Source organism: Cygnus olor, chromosome 4 (assembly GCF_009769625.2).
Source record: "Cygnus olor isolate bCygOlo1 chromosome 4, bCygOlo1.pri.v2, whole genome shotgun sequence".
NCBI lineage: Eukaryota > Metazoa > Chordata > Aves > Anseriformes > Anatidae > Cygnus > Cygnus olor.
Genome location: NC_049172.1, coordinates 27,520,331 through 27,536,383, shown reverse-complemented (window position 1 = coordinate 27,536,383; position 16,053 = coordinate 27,520,331). Strand labels below are relative to the sequence as shown.

Genomic DNA, 16,053 nt, shown 5'->3' with positions numbered 1-16,053 from the left:
CAGTCCTCCTCTTCCAGTTCAATGAGGAATTTTCAGGGAAGAAAGAATACAAACCTCTTTCATGCTCTTCCGCATGACAGTTCACTTTAGAAGGTCTTCGTACTGTAATCCCAATAGGCTAAATAAATTATGAATTCTCTTTTCATACTTTAATTCCCTAAGTCACAGGTTTTAATGAAATGCATTTTAACTTTGTCAGCTAGTGACCATTTGGCACATCAGGAAAGAAAAAAAAAAAAGTATGCTACATCAGCCAATAATGACAACATTTTATCTTTAGGTTCTTTATTTAAAATCAATTTATATATCAGTTAATTTCAGCCATAAGAAACTGTTCTCTGATAAAATCCCATTGTATCAGAATGGTAAACTCTTAACTACTTTTATTTAAGAAAATAATACAACTATGCCCCACAAATTATGAATTAGTTTGAAAGGAAGTATGTCTCCCTTCACTATGTAATGAAGACAATGTCACAAAGTACATAACAAATGTACAGAAAAATACAGAAAAATAAATTTTCCTTATGGGTTTTGCCTTAACCCAAAATTATTTACTGGAAATAAAATATTGATAAATGGTTTTAATACAAACAAATACATATTTTTGTAGGTGAAATGTAACTGAAGCATGAATTCTTCCTGTTTCAAAATTTCAAACCTTGTAAAAATTCAAAATGATGGGCTATGCTGGCAGAAAGTTGGTTACAAGAGTCTTTATTTTGCAAACTATACAGAAACGGTAAAAAAGAAAATGCATTATACTTTTCAATAATACATAGGATAAACATTAAATTTAGTATTTAATGTGTAGAAATTAATTCAAATAAACTGATTTTCCTTCTAATTAATGATGGGAAACCAGTGATCCAGTTTTGAAATTATACAACCTGTAGTATTACATTATACAGGTCATGTCAACTTTATTGTGGACAGAAAGCAATAGATATGATATGAATGAAGATGGTGGAGTCCCAAAACGTCTACACAGTTAATTAACATGCTAACATAAATACAGTGATTAAAGAAATTTTCTCTATAGTCAAATCTTAAGTGCTACTCTACACAATAATTATAATCTAGTCCACGTGGTAATTACGTAACAATAGAAAAAAAATTAAAACAATCCATTTTCTTCATTCCAGCAGCAGTACTTATACTGGTATTAATTTGGTAACTGGGTGTGCTTAGCTATTGCCTAACATCCTATACTGGTATGCATGCTAAAACCTCTCTATCTCTATTTTGCAAGGCACCTTTACAATATGTTCTCTAAGTTTCTGCACTAGTAACAGAAAACAACATGAATTTAGATAAAGATGCAAAACTATTTCCTGAATTAAGAAAATAAAAAGTATAATTATATGCTTCTTAAAAACTATGCTGTGGGCAAGTGTCAATACTCTGACTTACAGTCATGTATAAAGGTAATACAATTTTAAGCATTTTTTCCCCATGTAAAATACTTTATAGTAATCTGATTAGAGAGAAATACAGAGAAACAACAATGGGTGAAGTGATGTTTGAGTAAATAACAATAACGCCTACATGACTTTGACATGAAAGAAAGAAAGAAAAAAAAGAAGGAAGGATAAGAAAATTATTAAATTTACAGAGTTGGTGCTTGTCCATGCTACTGCTTTAGAAAAACCCTTTCAATAACCTAGCCACTTCATATTAAAAAACATAACTACAAATGCAAACACAAACAAGGACTTTGCTTCATTTTTCCCTTCTGTTAATTTTTCTCCATACCTTTGGTTAATTAAAGGCTGGTAAGATGCCACTTGTGCACCAGAGTTTTTCTACCATAATACATTTTTATGTATTAAACAGGCAATTTGCAAAGCCTGCAGGGCCTGACAAAAGTAAAATTAAGTTACATTATTTGTCCTGAAGAGGACACACAATTCCAAGTACGGGCAAATAACTCTTCACATAAGTTTTAAAAAGACTGGTTGTTTTTATAGCGTTTTGCACATTTATAAGTTCAGTAGCACATAACATTTCCTTCTTCTGACTACACTTCCAATGCATTTTCTTCAGCGTAAAGGCATTTAAAAACTCAAAAGCACGTAATATTTCTTATTTAAACAAAAAAAAGTCTATGACTCCAGCTGCAATGTTTGAAATAATCATACAAAATATACACATTTGTTAGAATCCTTTCGATCTTGAAGAGCAAAGGGATTTTATGAAATGTCATCTTGTGAATTTTAGAAAGGTACAATTCATTGACCCTCCTAATATCATCAAATATATCCATCATGATCATCGTCATCATCTACGTCATCATCTCCTTCGTCTTCATCATCATCTTCAATTTCATCTTCATCATTCATTATTTCATCTTCATCATCTTCATCATCTGTCCAGTCATGGAAATCACCAGATGCAAAATCACCTGAAGTCTCTAAATCAATAGCTAAAAAGGTATGATAGTTATACAAAAGACACAAAATACACTACATTATTGCTAAAACAATATATATCATATTTATAGTGTAATATGTATAAGACAGAAGAAAATTTAATTTCAAGAAAATTACTTATTTTAAACTAAACATTGTGACAGAAAGAAAACTTAAACAACATCAATAATCTTTTGTCTTAAAAGAAACCCACTTTAGTAGGGATGAATTTTTCAATGTTAAGAAAAGGAGATGAATTTTATGGATTTGTGGAACTATAATGAGTGCCAGGAAACACTGAAAGAGATTTAAGACCAACTTACAGTTCACAATAAGGACTAGTGATGATATATACCATACACCGTTCAGTTTTTACATATTATCTTTAACTATCTAGAACTGTACATTTATTCAGAAAGTATCCTGGATTAGATGGAAAATAGGCCTGAACAGGTACGCCAAATACCGTGTTAAATCTACCCTATGTTTCAGGCTATGTTCTTCTGTTGCAAAGGAACGGAAAAGGAGTAATGCAAAGAAAAATATTTTATTGCCATTTTTGATGTCTGGGACATAAAATAATGGCGCCATGGGAGTTCCTGGAAGTCATAGGGTATTGGAAGGGAAAAGCAAGGGAAGACTTGGTGTGCTAGGAACTTTTGGCAATTCCTTCAAACAAACTGAAAAAAATGTCAAATTGAATTAGCATCCTGATTACCCAAAGGGATTTCATCAAGCATTCTTGGACTTGTATAATGCTACTCTAGATAATTAATTTTCCCTAGGTTTATATACACTATGCCAAGCCCATATATGAGGTCTATTAACAGCTGACACAGTAATATGAGTTGCAAAAAATAATGAAGTAATAAAAATCACAGATTATATTTACATAAAATTAATGTAGTTGCATCCCACGCCTGTTCTTACTGAAGAAATGTAGCCTGGTTGGAAATCAAAGTAATACCTTTAAACCAAAGTCCATGCAAGGTTCATAACTTACCACATTCTGCTGCACCATTTGTTCTGGATCCTGTTACCTCATTGCCGTATCTGTCAACACACCAACATTGTCCTACAGTTCCATGGCACTGACTTGGTTTGTAATACCCATCTTCATCACATATGGGGATATATTGCCCTGTGATATATAAATATTGAATAAGAATATTAATAACTGCCCCTTGGCCAATGTAACAATCATAGCAGAAAATAACTACCTTTTGCTATTTCCACATTCCAGATTCTCCACTGACTGGCTTACAAGTGACAGATACCAGCCTTGGACTGCCTTCAAGAAAAAGAGTGGACAATCTTCCTTAAAATTTTTCATTGATCCTCTGATACACCTTCCTTACTCCTTGAATGTCTTAGTTGAGATCTTTGCTGCATGCTGGGGAAAGGGACATAGCTCACAACTCTGAATGGGATGTTCTATAATCAGCGGAGTGCAAACAAGTCTGAATAATAAGGATTAGGCTTCCCAGACTAACAAACTATCTGCTACTAGGCTTAGTAGCTTTTTTTTTTTTTTTTTTAATTTAGATATATATGTAATAACCCGTTTAGTTACCCACTAATATTTATTCCACCATAGAAGATAAATGTAGTGTAACACAGCACTTTTCTCAAGAATAAATGTGAAAAAAAAAGGTAAATTTGCATTTTATAGACATAATACCTATGCAAATTAGACTCTAAGCTAAAATGGTCCACCACCAACAGTACTAGAGACACAATCATGAACTTATTTAGTGAGGCAGTGACTTTCCTAAGGCTGAGTTAGTCATGGTTCCTCACTTGAAAGGAACAGAGACTTTTTAAAAGAAACATAATATTTAGACAAATGACAATGTACAAAACATGAATCTGAAAACATTTTGAAGTGCACAGTTATTGTTTGAAACCATCCTTAGCAGAAATACAGTTTTGATTACTTTGGGCCAAGCCTTTTATTGCAGCTTTCATACAGTTGAAAAGGGTAAAATGAAGATTTACCCTACATTTTAGTAATATTAATACAGCATAAACTGATTCACAACAAAGATTTAAATTACTTAAACAATATTACAGGTAAAGATCAGTAGAGATACTAATTTAGGAGTGCCTTAGACTGTCCCCTCTATAACTGTAAAGATCTACGTTCTATTAGGATAATGGAACAGACGTAATATCTTTTGGTAGGTAAGGTAATAAAACCAAGTTTAATAGCTTTCAAAAACTTCATAAATTTTGTTGCTAGAATTTACTGCGGTCTATCTTTGTTGGATTAATATTGATTTTATGTTGCTGTTTCACTAGGGTTATTTATGTAAGCAATAAAACCTTCAAAAGAATGATCTATGGCTCACCTAGGATCTTCTTTCCTCCTTGCTGCTTCTGAATGTTGCTGAGTTCTGTCTGGCAAGGTGGGTCTAAAATGACAAGAAAAATGTTGAACAGATTACACTGTATATGTAAGCATATGATTAGGTTTTCATGGTTTGCTACATTCTAAGATCTGGCTAACTACTGATCTTAAGAAAGGTACAGATCCTGCACTAGTAGTCACATCCTAAACTCTGAAAGAAAAGAATTACTCCAGCTTGTTACAACTCCAAAATTATGAAACAGATCACCATCATGGATTTGTGCTGAAGGCTACTCCCAGTTAACCCATCTGTAATTGGACATCTGGTTACTAGTCTGGAGGACTGAAGAATGCTAGACTGAAATAGTAACTCTATCATACACTACTTCATCAGTCTACAGAAATCTAAGGGTGACTTTGAAGCTTGACTCAAGTATTGGTTAGAAGTGGGATGGCTCTTTCATTCCTTCCCTTTTGTCTTTGTTAGAAGTCATGTTCAAGTTTTGTACTTCACATATTATACTAATAAAATAAGAATTTCTCCACTGAAATTTGCAAGACTGTGGTTCTATTGCAATAATTAAAGACAGAACCCCAGGGGTCCAAAGCCCTATGTTCAGCAAAGTTAAAAACTGACCAGACTTCAGATGTCTGTAAGATGCAGAAGTTATTAAAATTCAGTTATCCATTGTTCAGAGCTATAGCTTAGTTAAATTCTGAATAATTTATTTTTCTGCTCTCCATAAAAGCAAGTCTGACTATGTCCCATGAATGGGAAGGAAATATATATCTTTGAACACTAATACAGTGTACTACATTAGAGTGAGAGATGCTTTTGTGGTAACAGTTTGAATCAAAAGTAATACTATTCACGTGTATCTTTAACTTACACTGTTCCCAGACAACATTCTGATAACTCACTAAAAACTCACATGCTATGAATATTACATTCATTTTTTTCATTTTAGCAGACCAGTTATTTAGAATACATCTTTGCTATGCAAGTAACTCAAGGTTGCCTTCTGAAACTACTTTTGTCTGTGTACACAGGAAAAAACTAAGTTACTTAAAAGATCAGTAAGATTGGCGTAGCTTATTGACTAAGTACACACTTAGACCAGAAATCATTCACTATGTAGGGTAATGCAAAAAATCACTTGAGAGGTGAAAGTTCAAATCAGCCTTTCCTGAATTTTTCTAAAGGAAAACACCATTTAGTCAGATGAGAAAGAATTTAGGATGTAGCTGGGACAAGCACACATGCACAAAGAAGTTCAGGAATGGCAAGAATACATTATAAAACCTGAGGATATTTTTCTTGTGGAAATGCTCAAACACTAGGGACAAATAAGTAGAGTAACTGTGGATCAAAATATATTTCTGGTGAACACAGAGCCTCTTGATTGGCATAGCCTAGATATACCAATAGGCCTTTGGTTTTATTCATGAGCTCTTATCTAACTGGATAAATAGAAACTGGAACACAGTAATAACACCTCACTGAGAACAGGCTGTTAATTTCTTTTGGCTTTATGTTTTAAATGCTATATACATACCCCATACATTTAAAGACATAAAAGTTTAGAGAGCCCTCAACTCTAGTGGACTTGGTTTTCACATTAAATCTATAATTATTGTTTTTAGAGTTAAGGCAAAATATTGTTCACAGGAGTCTTAGCGCCAGAATAAAATTCAAGGAATGCCTTTACAGATAATGAGTAAATTTTCTGTGCATCCCCTTCAAAACAACTAGCACCTGGCATTGTTAGGTGGGTATTGTGTTTTCACTCTGAGTATCTGCTGAAGTTATATAAAGTTATACATTTCTTGGTGTAAGAAGTACTTTGATGATGACTGCGCTCACTATTATGCCAGAAATGTTCAGCACCTTTCAAAACAAAGGTTTCTGTCTTTCCTGATATTTAAAGAGTTAAGATTTTAATTGTGTTTAGTAATGTATTAGTTTTCCACACAGCTGTATTTACAACATTCTAATGATCAATTATTTCTCAAACAAAAAGTATTTCCAATTACTCTAAAATCAAATAATGACAGTCATTCATGCATAGGAGTACCACAGGCTAGAAGGATCTATCAAAGAAGATGGGAAATATGCTGAAGGAGAAGAATTAGTCTAACAAGAAAAATACATGTATTTTGTTCTATGAAAAAAATAATCTTGAATTAGAAACAGAGTTGCATTTATGAGCACTATCATTTAAATGTAAAAATGATGGCCTATGCCTAAACAAAAATCCTTTATTTTCAGCTATAAGTCTTTGTTGCTGTAATTAGAAACAGGAACACCACTAATCAAATGGTATCAATGCAATATGAGGAAGTTACCCAAAATTCTTCGCAGAGGTTAGGTCTTTGAGATTCACATTTAAGTTTTGCTTCTCACGATAAAAGTGGCAAAAAATTCTTAACAATGCTTAAATGAGAGAGTGGCATGATGAAAGCTCAACCAATTCCTTTCGATCCATAGCATATAATTTTTCATCTCTCCCCAAATGATAATTTGTATTTTCCAGTCAGTTCCTGATTTTGGGAAAGCTTTTTTTTTTTTTTTTTTTTGGATTTCTGAACTTACTTCAATACAAAGGCAGCATCACTGGATAACCTTTGGGAGTCTTGAGCTAAGGAGACTGATTCTGTACAAAAATCATTGTTACTGTCTCCCTTGAGACTGAAACGATCCTGACATCAGAAAAATCTTTCTGATAATCTGAATAAGAGACCTAATCATCTCCATCCTTAATTCTACTTAAACAAATCTGGCAGGAATTATATTTCTGACATTATCACTGCATTATTATGAGTGATTCAGGAACCATTTAACAGCCATCCACAGTTCTTCAGTGCTTGAAGTACTGATGCACACCAGAGCATCCCATGTTATTAATACTGGCCCTTGAGACATCAATATTCAGTTGTGTCAAGAGGTGATGCAAGGCTTGTATGATTAAGCTTTGGTTTACCAAAAAGAGGCACATTAAGAGAGCAACGGGAGTAAAACTGGTAGATTTGACAAAGAATGTCTGGAATTTTTAACAGAAATGCCTCAAGGAACTGGTACTCACAACGCGGGTCTCCAGCTTTCACAGGCGCTCCATCTTATTAAATTACAAAACAGTGATTTTTCCATCTATCAAGTAGATAATATTTGGCAGATCCCCTAGTTTTTGACATATGTTCTACTGCAGATAAGGCTGCCATGTTATGTCTTGCCTCTGCTCAGGGTCAAGTATTTATAATTGTTCTAGGACAATGGAGGTTCTAGTTATAGGGATTTGAAGCAGTCAATACTGCACTTCAAGAAATCTTCCTGGGAACTTCAGTCATGTGGCAAGACACATTACACCTTTAGAACCATCTATAATCATATTTAATGCCCTGTGGTCTCAAGAGACTGATGTAACAAATACAAATCACAATAATTATCGTTATTCTGCAAGATGGACTAGTTTCAAAGTCATGAAGTAGTCTTTCAACCCTGATAGACAGAAAAGCCTATAGGAAAAAGGCATCCAGAGAAATGCTAGACTAACAGACACATGCAGAAGCCTGCAGTAAAGAGATGCTTATGTTCCAAGCATTAATATTCCTGGTAAAATTGGTTACTCTCCTACTCTATTTTCAAGCAGTGAGTCAACAAAAACAAGGCTGTAATAATGATGAAGTACTGACAGAAAGAAATTCAACCTATAAAAAGGCCAACAGAGCAAGTGCCTCAGCATTTAGACAAGCACTGAAGTGTTAGGCTAGCATCAAAGACCTAAGAAAATAAGTTCTGAAGCACTTGCACAATTTGTAGGTGGAACTAGAGGGCAACATGGAACAAAACATACAGGAAGACAGCAGAGCACTGGCAAAGTGCAAATTCTGAAGTACTGCAGAAATGTATTATAGTGTCTTGGATATACCTCAGAAATGCTAAGCTACACTTAGAGAAGAATAAGGCCAAGGAAAAATGCAATGAGCACCACTGAGACCTAAGTAAGAATTTAAGCATCAGTCAAGGTGGGACTGTTGTTACAGGGAGATTTTTTGAGCAATACAGATGTGATTTTAGTATTCTAAGAAATTGCTTGTATTGACGAGAAGTTGGGAGTAATGTGCAGTAAGGGATCTAGTGTACTCTAACTCATCACAAGAAACCTAAAGCAAAAAGAAAGAATGAAGAAGAGATCAAATAATTGTCTGATACTGACAGTCTTGATCTGGTAAGCTAAAATCAAAGAGTAAGAGGTCTTTTCAGATGACAACTTCAGCAAATAAAAAACATATTTTAAAAATAGCATAATAGAATTTCTATCCCCCTATGATGCATATTGTTGATTAAAACCTTGTATTCACTTTGAACCTGGTTAATCAACAGCATTTCTAGTAAAACTGTGTATCTGCCAAGAAAACACCTACAAAGTTCGATGAATACAGATAGCTGTCTATATGACATGAAGCTTTCTGTTAATATCAACTTATTTTAGTGTCCATCAGAAAGAAGCCGCTGAATTTCTATACCTAGCCACTTCTTTGCGATTTACAGCAAAGGTCTTGTTAAAGACCTTATTTAGATTATTCAATAAAGTAAAAGCCAAATATGAAGATATTAAAAGATTTAGCAGAATGCTACAATTACGATTAGAGAATTCAGTGGGTCACGCATACTAGGAAGTTTGACAGTTGTGCAAGAAGTCTGACAGTTATGCAAGAAAACAAGAAATAACATAAGACGACTATAAGCATTTTCTCTCTTTACACCTTCAGAAAAAAAAAAAAAAAAAGAAGATAGATTTTGTTGACAGTGTTAATTCAGAGGGATGGAGCTCATGTTTAATGTGCAAGGATTGCCAGGACTTTGCAATGAATAAGATTTCACTTTATTTACAACATTGATGATACTTCTTCACTACACACCCAGAAACACCATGGTTTCAAAAGCTATCTAATCTGTTTTATATCTGTTTTATATGATGGGAAAGACGGAGGAAACAAGAGAAAAGCAAGGAAAAGCCTGACAATTTTGGATTCTGCAATGTGGAGAGTCGGTATCACTGGTAGCATGGTTCCATTTTTTTTAGCCGCTGGAGTACCATTAATATAATACAGTAGTGTTTAGATCAGGCTTTATACCATCATCAGATTGTAGCAGTACACTTGAGAAGGCATTTTAGAAAATAAAAGAATGTAAAATTAGTTGAAGCTAATTTATGGAAGTGTTCTCTTAATATTCAGGTTATACTCTACACACATTGCAAGGATCAGGTAGAACAGCCAACTAGTATTAGAACCCTGGACAGTATTAAACAACATTTTATGTGCTGTACTTTCTTTGACAATTGAAAAGAATTATGCTGTCCTCCAAAGAATAAGGGTGTTTATATATTAGGCTGAAATGATTGTGGGTTGTTTTTGTTTGTTTGTTTTAAAAAGACAACCAAACAAAACACATTATGTTCTTTACTTTAAAAACAATTTTGCTTGGGTAATGTTTGATTGACTAATTCTGGTAGGAGTACACTGCTTATAAAAATGGAAGCCAAAATATTGTGCTACTATAAAACAATGAAGGTGTGTTAAAAGATTAAATGTTAACTTTTAAAAGGCAAAATTACCACATAAAAGAGGGCAGTTAGTATATATCTAGGGAAGTACAGATTTATTTTTGTTCAGATTTACAGATGGTGTAGCATGATAAAATCTTTATTTCCACAGAAATCAGAGACAAACCATAAATATAGAGTGATAATGGGGATTTATTGTGAAAGTTTTAATGTCACATGTGAGATTCAAAAAATTAGATTAAAATTTTCAAATAGGCTGAACTGACTTTGAAACTTTCCACCAAATCAGTCTTATCTCCTCTACTGATTATCAGCAGAACTTTGGTCCTGAGTTGCTATTTATTCCTTTGAAAATCTCTCTCTCTTGTTAGTAAGAAAAATGAATTGGCAGTTCTGTCTAGTTTCAGCCAATATTTGATGAGGAAATTCACTAATTCATTACTACTAGTTTGAATATATAATTCATGCTATGACTCACCTAGATCTAAAATTGGTATATGATCCTCAGAAAAATAATGCTTATATGTTGTGTTACTTTGTTTAACTGAATCACATCAGGACATTTGCTGGAGATTCATCTAGGCAGAAAAACTCAAGTAGTTTTAGGTCCAAATGACTGTTTTTTTTATCCATAATGTTAAATCAGTTATTTTAATAGGTTTACAAAATAGAACATTAAGATGCCCTAGTTTAGCAATAAAAGGGCTTATTTTACAATATAAGCAAAGTAGATAGGGAAAGAAATAACATAAAAGTAATGTTGTTCTTTATTTTGATCTCCTTCCTCTGCATACTTACTCAAAGTTGGCATGAAAAACAATATTGCTGTAAAAGCTTTAGCCACTGTTCTGCACTTTATTTAGAATCTCTGATTTTCTGGCTAGCTTTTCATTTAACTTGTGTTTTTTGTTTGTTTGTTTGACTTCTTGTTAGGTATTCAAGGTAGATCAGAAACCTTTACAAAGATTCATGATACAGCATTTAAAAGCTTGTAGTTCACTGTAATCATCTTACTATGTTACGAAAAAGATAGAGCACTATTAAAAGATCAGTCATATACATATGCGGGTTGTTCCCATCTTTTACCTTGCTGTCTTTGGAAACAGTAGCACCACTCATTGTTAGATATCAAACTGTCCTTGTATGTGTCACAAGAATTGAAGAATGCCCTTGTGCATGGTTCATTCTTGTCAAGGTAAATACTTCCAAGTTCTGACTGGTCCAACAACAGGTCATAGTTCGTATCAAGCCTGTTAAACATCCAGCCAAGGGAGTCCTTGCAAATTGGCAAAATGCTGGTATCAAATCCTAGGAGGCAAAAAAAATAAAAATAAATAAATAAATCAGATAACAGGAAAGACAAAGCATGTGCTGAGCTCAGCCACCATAGAAGAATGCTGTATCATGGAAATTGCTTCAGTCGTACACAGTTAGAGTACATAAGCAGTGCACGCTACTGAAATACTGTGTATAAATTATATGTCGGCTTTATTTAAAAAAATCGTTAAATTAACCTGCTTAAAATTAATTTTACTATCAGCCTCAAAGCATTTAGAAATATGAGTCTTCTTGTCAAACATTATGCCTATAGCACGCATATTATGTACAGTAATAAATGATCCACTATGATTTTCTGGAAAATAATTATGTGATATTATAAATCAGGAGAGTGGAGCGACACGTAAGTGGCTTGCAATGCGTACAGAACTAAGAAAAGAATGAATCCCAAGTAACTCACTGGACTCCACCTTTTTCTTCCTTTTATCTTTACCTGATGTACTGCACATCTCAGGAGACCATAGACAAGGTGACCAATAAGAGCTGCCTCCTGCCATTATCAGATCTACTCAAACAGCTTGCATTTTCCTTAAATTGTTCCTTGGTAAATGGACCACAAGGAACAGGCTGAATTAATTATCCCTGTAGGCAGATCTCAGATCTCATGTCCTGCACCAACTGTAAAGTACAAGCAGACTTGCATATGGACATGGAAGGGAAATTCAGAAACTGCCAGGTCTCTCACACATGCAGATAAAAACTGCATGTAAAACACATTTTTTCCTGTTCATGTGCCACAGATCCTACCATGGGCTTATGGTGCATGTGGACAAGCAGTTGAATATATATCCTAATACAGAACAAGATTTAGTGCTTACTGAATACTACTCTACTAAAATACTGAATACTACTCTACTAGAATAGCTTTCCAGCTAAAACTGAGCAGTTAAAAAATGAGACACGATTATGGCTGTAGAAAAGTTGACATGAGAGTTCCAATTAGTACATATGAATTCCTAGCATCTACTACTGTTAAAATCAAGCCTGCTTTTCTTAGTTGTTGTTCTGAAGACAACAAAGAAATCTGGAAAATGGCTCTATTCCTAAAACAGGTCAAACTGTGTAACTCAGAAATTAGGTTTGGAAATCAATTGATTTTTCTTCATATATATATATGTATGTGGAAATGGCCAGGCTATGGTAGAACAACCATTTATTTCAGAAAAGAGAGTTCCCTGTGAAACTAAGACAACCACATAAACTCCCTGTCCCCAGGAATCCTAAATTAATGATGCCTTTTGCTTAACTTAATCTTGCTCCCTGTTGCATTCATTATTATTTCTGCTTGACAGGAGGAAAAAAAAAATCCCTTAAAGAATCTCTTTAGTATTGATCTTCTTGATTTGTTTACCACACTGTACAAACACTGTCAAGCATTCAACCAAAGGACACTAAGACAAAACAAATTATTTTCATGTGGATTATGAAGAGCGGAGACAGACAGGACCAGACTGAATGGATAAGGACATACTAGTGCATGTGTTTTTCACCTTTATCTGTAAAAGACATCAAAATTATTTAACAAGTGTTTCTGGTTTGAAAAATCCTGGAAGGTTCCTCCACCTTAAAACATTTTTTCTAAGGATGAATGTTCAGTATAACATTATTTTCCTCTAAGGCTCTGTTCCTTTAACACTTAAGAGTGTTAAAGTGCCTCTTAACACTTCTCAGGTACTTCACTTTCCTCTGCTAGTCATGCTTTCAGCTACAGATCCTCCACCTTGGATTCAGAAAGGGTTTGATATCAAACATACTCTTTCCTATCCTGCCTTTTGTGCACCTGTATGAAGGGAGGAATTATTGTTGTGCTCACAAAATTTTTCAGATTTTGGAATTCTGGCCAGCTCACCAAACTTTAAGACAAGTTGCAGAAAAAGAGCAACCATGAGGAGAAGACAGATTTTTTTGAATAAATGGAAGGTAGAATGGAAGGTAAGACAAAAGCCACTTCAAACATGTATTCAGGGATGGATCTTGTGGATGAAAGTAGATAACTGTGCAGAAGAGTATATCAGCATGTGGAATTTTAAGTGTGGGTTTACTGAAAGAGGTAGCACTTTCTTGCTTGAGATGCAGTATTTCTGGTCCTTGTTGGAAGTGCTCAAATCCTTAAGTACCTTGCCTTCTAGGATACTAGAAGCTGGTGTTATGTGTTTAATAAATTCTTCTAAGGAAAACAACAACAAATGAACACTCTGCTTATTTTATCTCTATTTGTCTGGTTCAAATTTTGCCCTAAGAAGAATACATTGATCAGAAGCACAGTGAAGGACCACTGAACATTTCAAAGGTTTCGTGCAACACTAAAGTATAGTTGGAATGATATTATATATCTGCAAAATAGTTTATTCGTGACTTTTTTCTTAATTTCCTAAATTAGCATTATCTACTGATTTAAATTCATTTTCTATTCTCATTCCTCAAAATTTTCTCCTTTCTACGTAGGTTTTAGATTTTAACAAAGTGTCTAGTAGTGATGTCTCACTGGGTTTACAACAAAATTTCATACAACAACCTTCTTGTGTTAGTTCGAAGTCTGAAAAATAAAGTTTACTCATATTAAAGCTGTGATAACCTATCTATTAAATAGCATCATGTACTGGAAAAAAGCATTGTGGTTTACAGGGTCTAGCTTTCTACCAGATAACTGTATCATTTAATCACTTCAAAAACTAATCATGCTTTACCTTGAAAGTAGTGTTTTGGTTTTTTTAGTTGAAAGTTGTTCTTTTTAAATTCTTTCTCTTCTGTGGTATTTACAAACTCTAGTATTTAGTGTTTTAAATAGAGAAAATAGCATCTCTGCTTTTATTTTGAAAAGTGAAACAAGCCAAACTTTCTTGACCGTCAATCACTGCAGTGTAGTGAAGGAAGTCTGAAATCTAGGTCGAATATTATTTTAGGTGAAATAAATAAAAATTGATAAAGTAATTCAGAGGTAGGCCTTGCACGTGTTGACAGAGACAAAAATGACCCTTGTTTGACTTAAAATGGCATTGTCCACCTACTCCAGAACGGTGAAAATACATAAAGGTCATTATCCTGAGTTCCATGTTCATAGTACCAACTGTTAAGAGATTACTGTGTTGAAGTCAAATTTTTGGTTCAACCTTTAAGAACCTTTAAGTAATTGGCCAAACTTAGGATAATCAGTAATGACTTTCTTCCTCAACTATAATATCGAGAAATTAATACACCTCTCACTCTTGAAGGTGATATACTTGAGAAAAAGAGTTAGCAGAGCTCTTAAATACATATCTAGAGCTAAACATCTGCTGACATGTTTTGACACCGTTTCCTTCCAGTACCTAAACAGGGCCTACAAGAAAGCAGAAGAGGGACTCTTTGTCAGGGACTGCACTGACAGGACAAGGAGTGATGGTTTTAAACTAAAAGAGAGTAGATTTAGATTAGATATTAGGAAGACATTCTTTACTGTGAGGGTGGTGAGGCTCTAGAACAGGCTGCCCAGAGAAGCTGTGGACACCCCACCCTTGGAGGTGCTCAAGGCCAGGTTGGATGGGGCTTTGAGCAACCTGGTCTGGTGGGAGATATCCCTGCCCTTGGCAGTGGGGGTGGAATTAGATGATCTTTAAGGTCCCTTCCAACCCAAACCATTCTATGATTCTATGACATGAGAGACAATATCATCAGGTGACCCAGAACTCAGAAATTAATTGCCCCAAATCATAGACAACATATATTATCACTTGAGAGCCAACTAGAATGTTCTTATGCATTTTTCACAGTTGTGACACAAAACAAAATGAAGAAAGTAAAGGGGAGGAAATAATACAGTAAAATGATAACAGTTCATTCCTGTTGATGTTAAGTACCACGACATCACACTGAGGAGAGCAAAATTGCTGCTCAGATATCTGAATTAGGGGAAAGATTTTTTTCTCTCTCATTTTAACTGCTTATGTGAAATCTATTTCCAAATATGCTAATGAAGTGGGCTTTTATGCAGCTATTTCTGAACATTGTTGAAACTCAGTGAAAGTGAATAGAAGAAGTATTAAGGGTTTAGCTGAATTTCACCTAATGCATATACTGCAAAAGAACTTGATTTAGAAAATGTGAAGTACCAGCATAAGTTTCCTTCCTCAGCCAAAACAATCCCAAGGGAAATATTATTGAGAAACACACCCCTCATCCATGGCTTCCATATTAGCATTCAAAACATTACATCAAAAGGAACAGAGAGAAATGCTCCTATGTTTTTGATTATTTTTCAGGGGAGAATTTCAACTCTTAGTAAACATAATATGCTTTTCAAGGTAAAAATATTGTTTGCCTGGTTATTACACTCATAAGTAATAAATCTTTGTGTACGTTGAGGAAGATAGCTTTTGTCATTGTTTATGTGGAAATTGAAATAGCATAT

The 16,053-nt window shown here is 34.2% G+C and overlaps 1 protein-coding gene across 5 annotated transcripts in view; it reads right to left on the bottom strand.

Annotated features, from left to right (window-relative positions):
* Positions 1-282: 282 nt before the first annotated feature.
* SPOCK3 (SPARC (osteonectin), cwcv and kazal like domains proteoglycan 3) overlaps positions 283-16,053 on the bottom strand; it is a 199,149-nt gene continuing 183,378 nt past the window's right edge. For 4 of the 5 annotated variants that reach the window (XM_040555879.1, XM_040555882.1, XM_040555883.1 and 1 more), the window contains 4 exons: positions 11,415-11,636; positions 4,763-4,825; positions 3,415-3,552; positions 283-2,425 (listed from right to left, as the gene is read on the bottom strand). In XM_040555879.1, coding sequence (XP_040411813.1) covers positions 2,253-2,425; positions 3,415-3,552; positions 4,763-4,825; positions 11,415-11,636 — 596 coding nt within the window. In that variant the 3' untranslated portion in view covers positions 283-2,252. The remainder of the gene's footprint in view (positions 2,426-3,414; positions 3,553-4,762; positions 4,826-11,414; positions 11,637-16,053) is intronic. The other variant, XM_040555884.1, reaches the window with a different exon arrangement.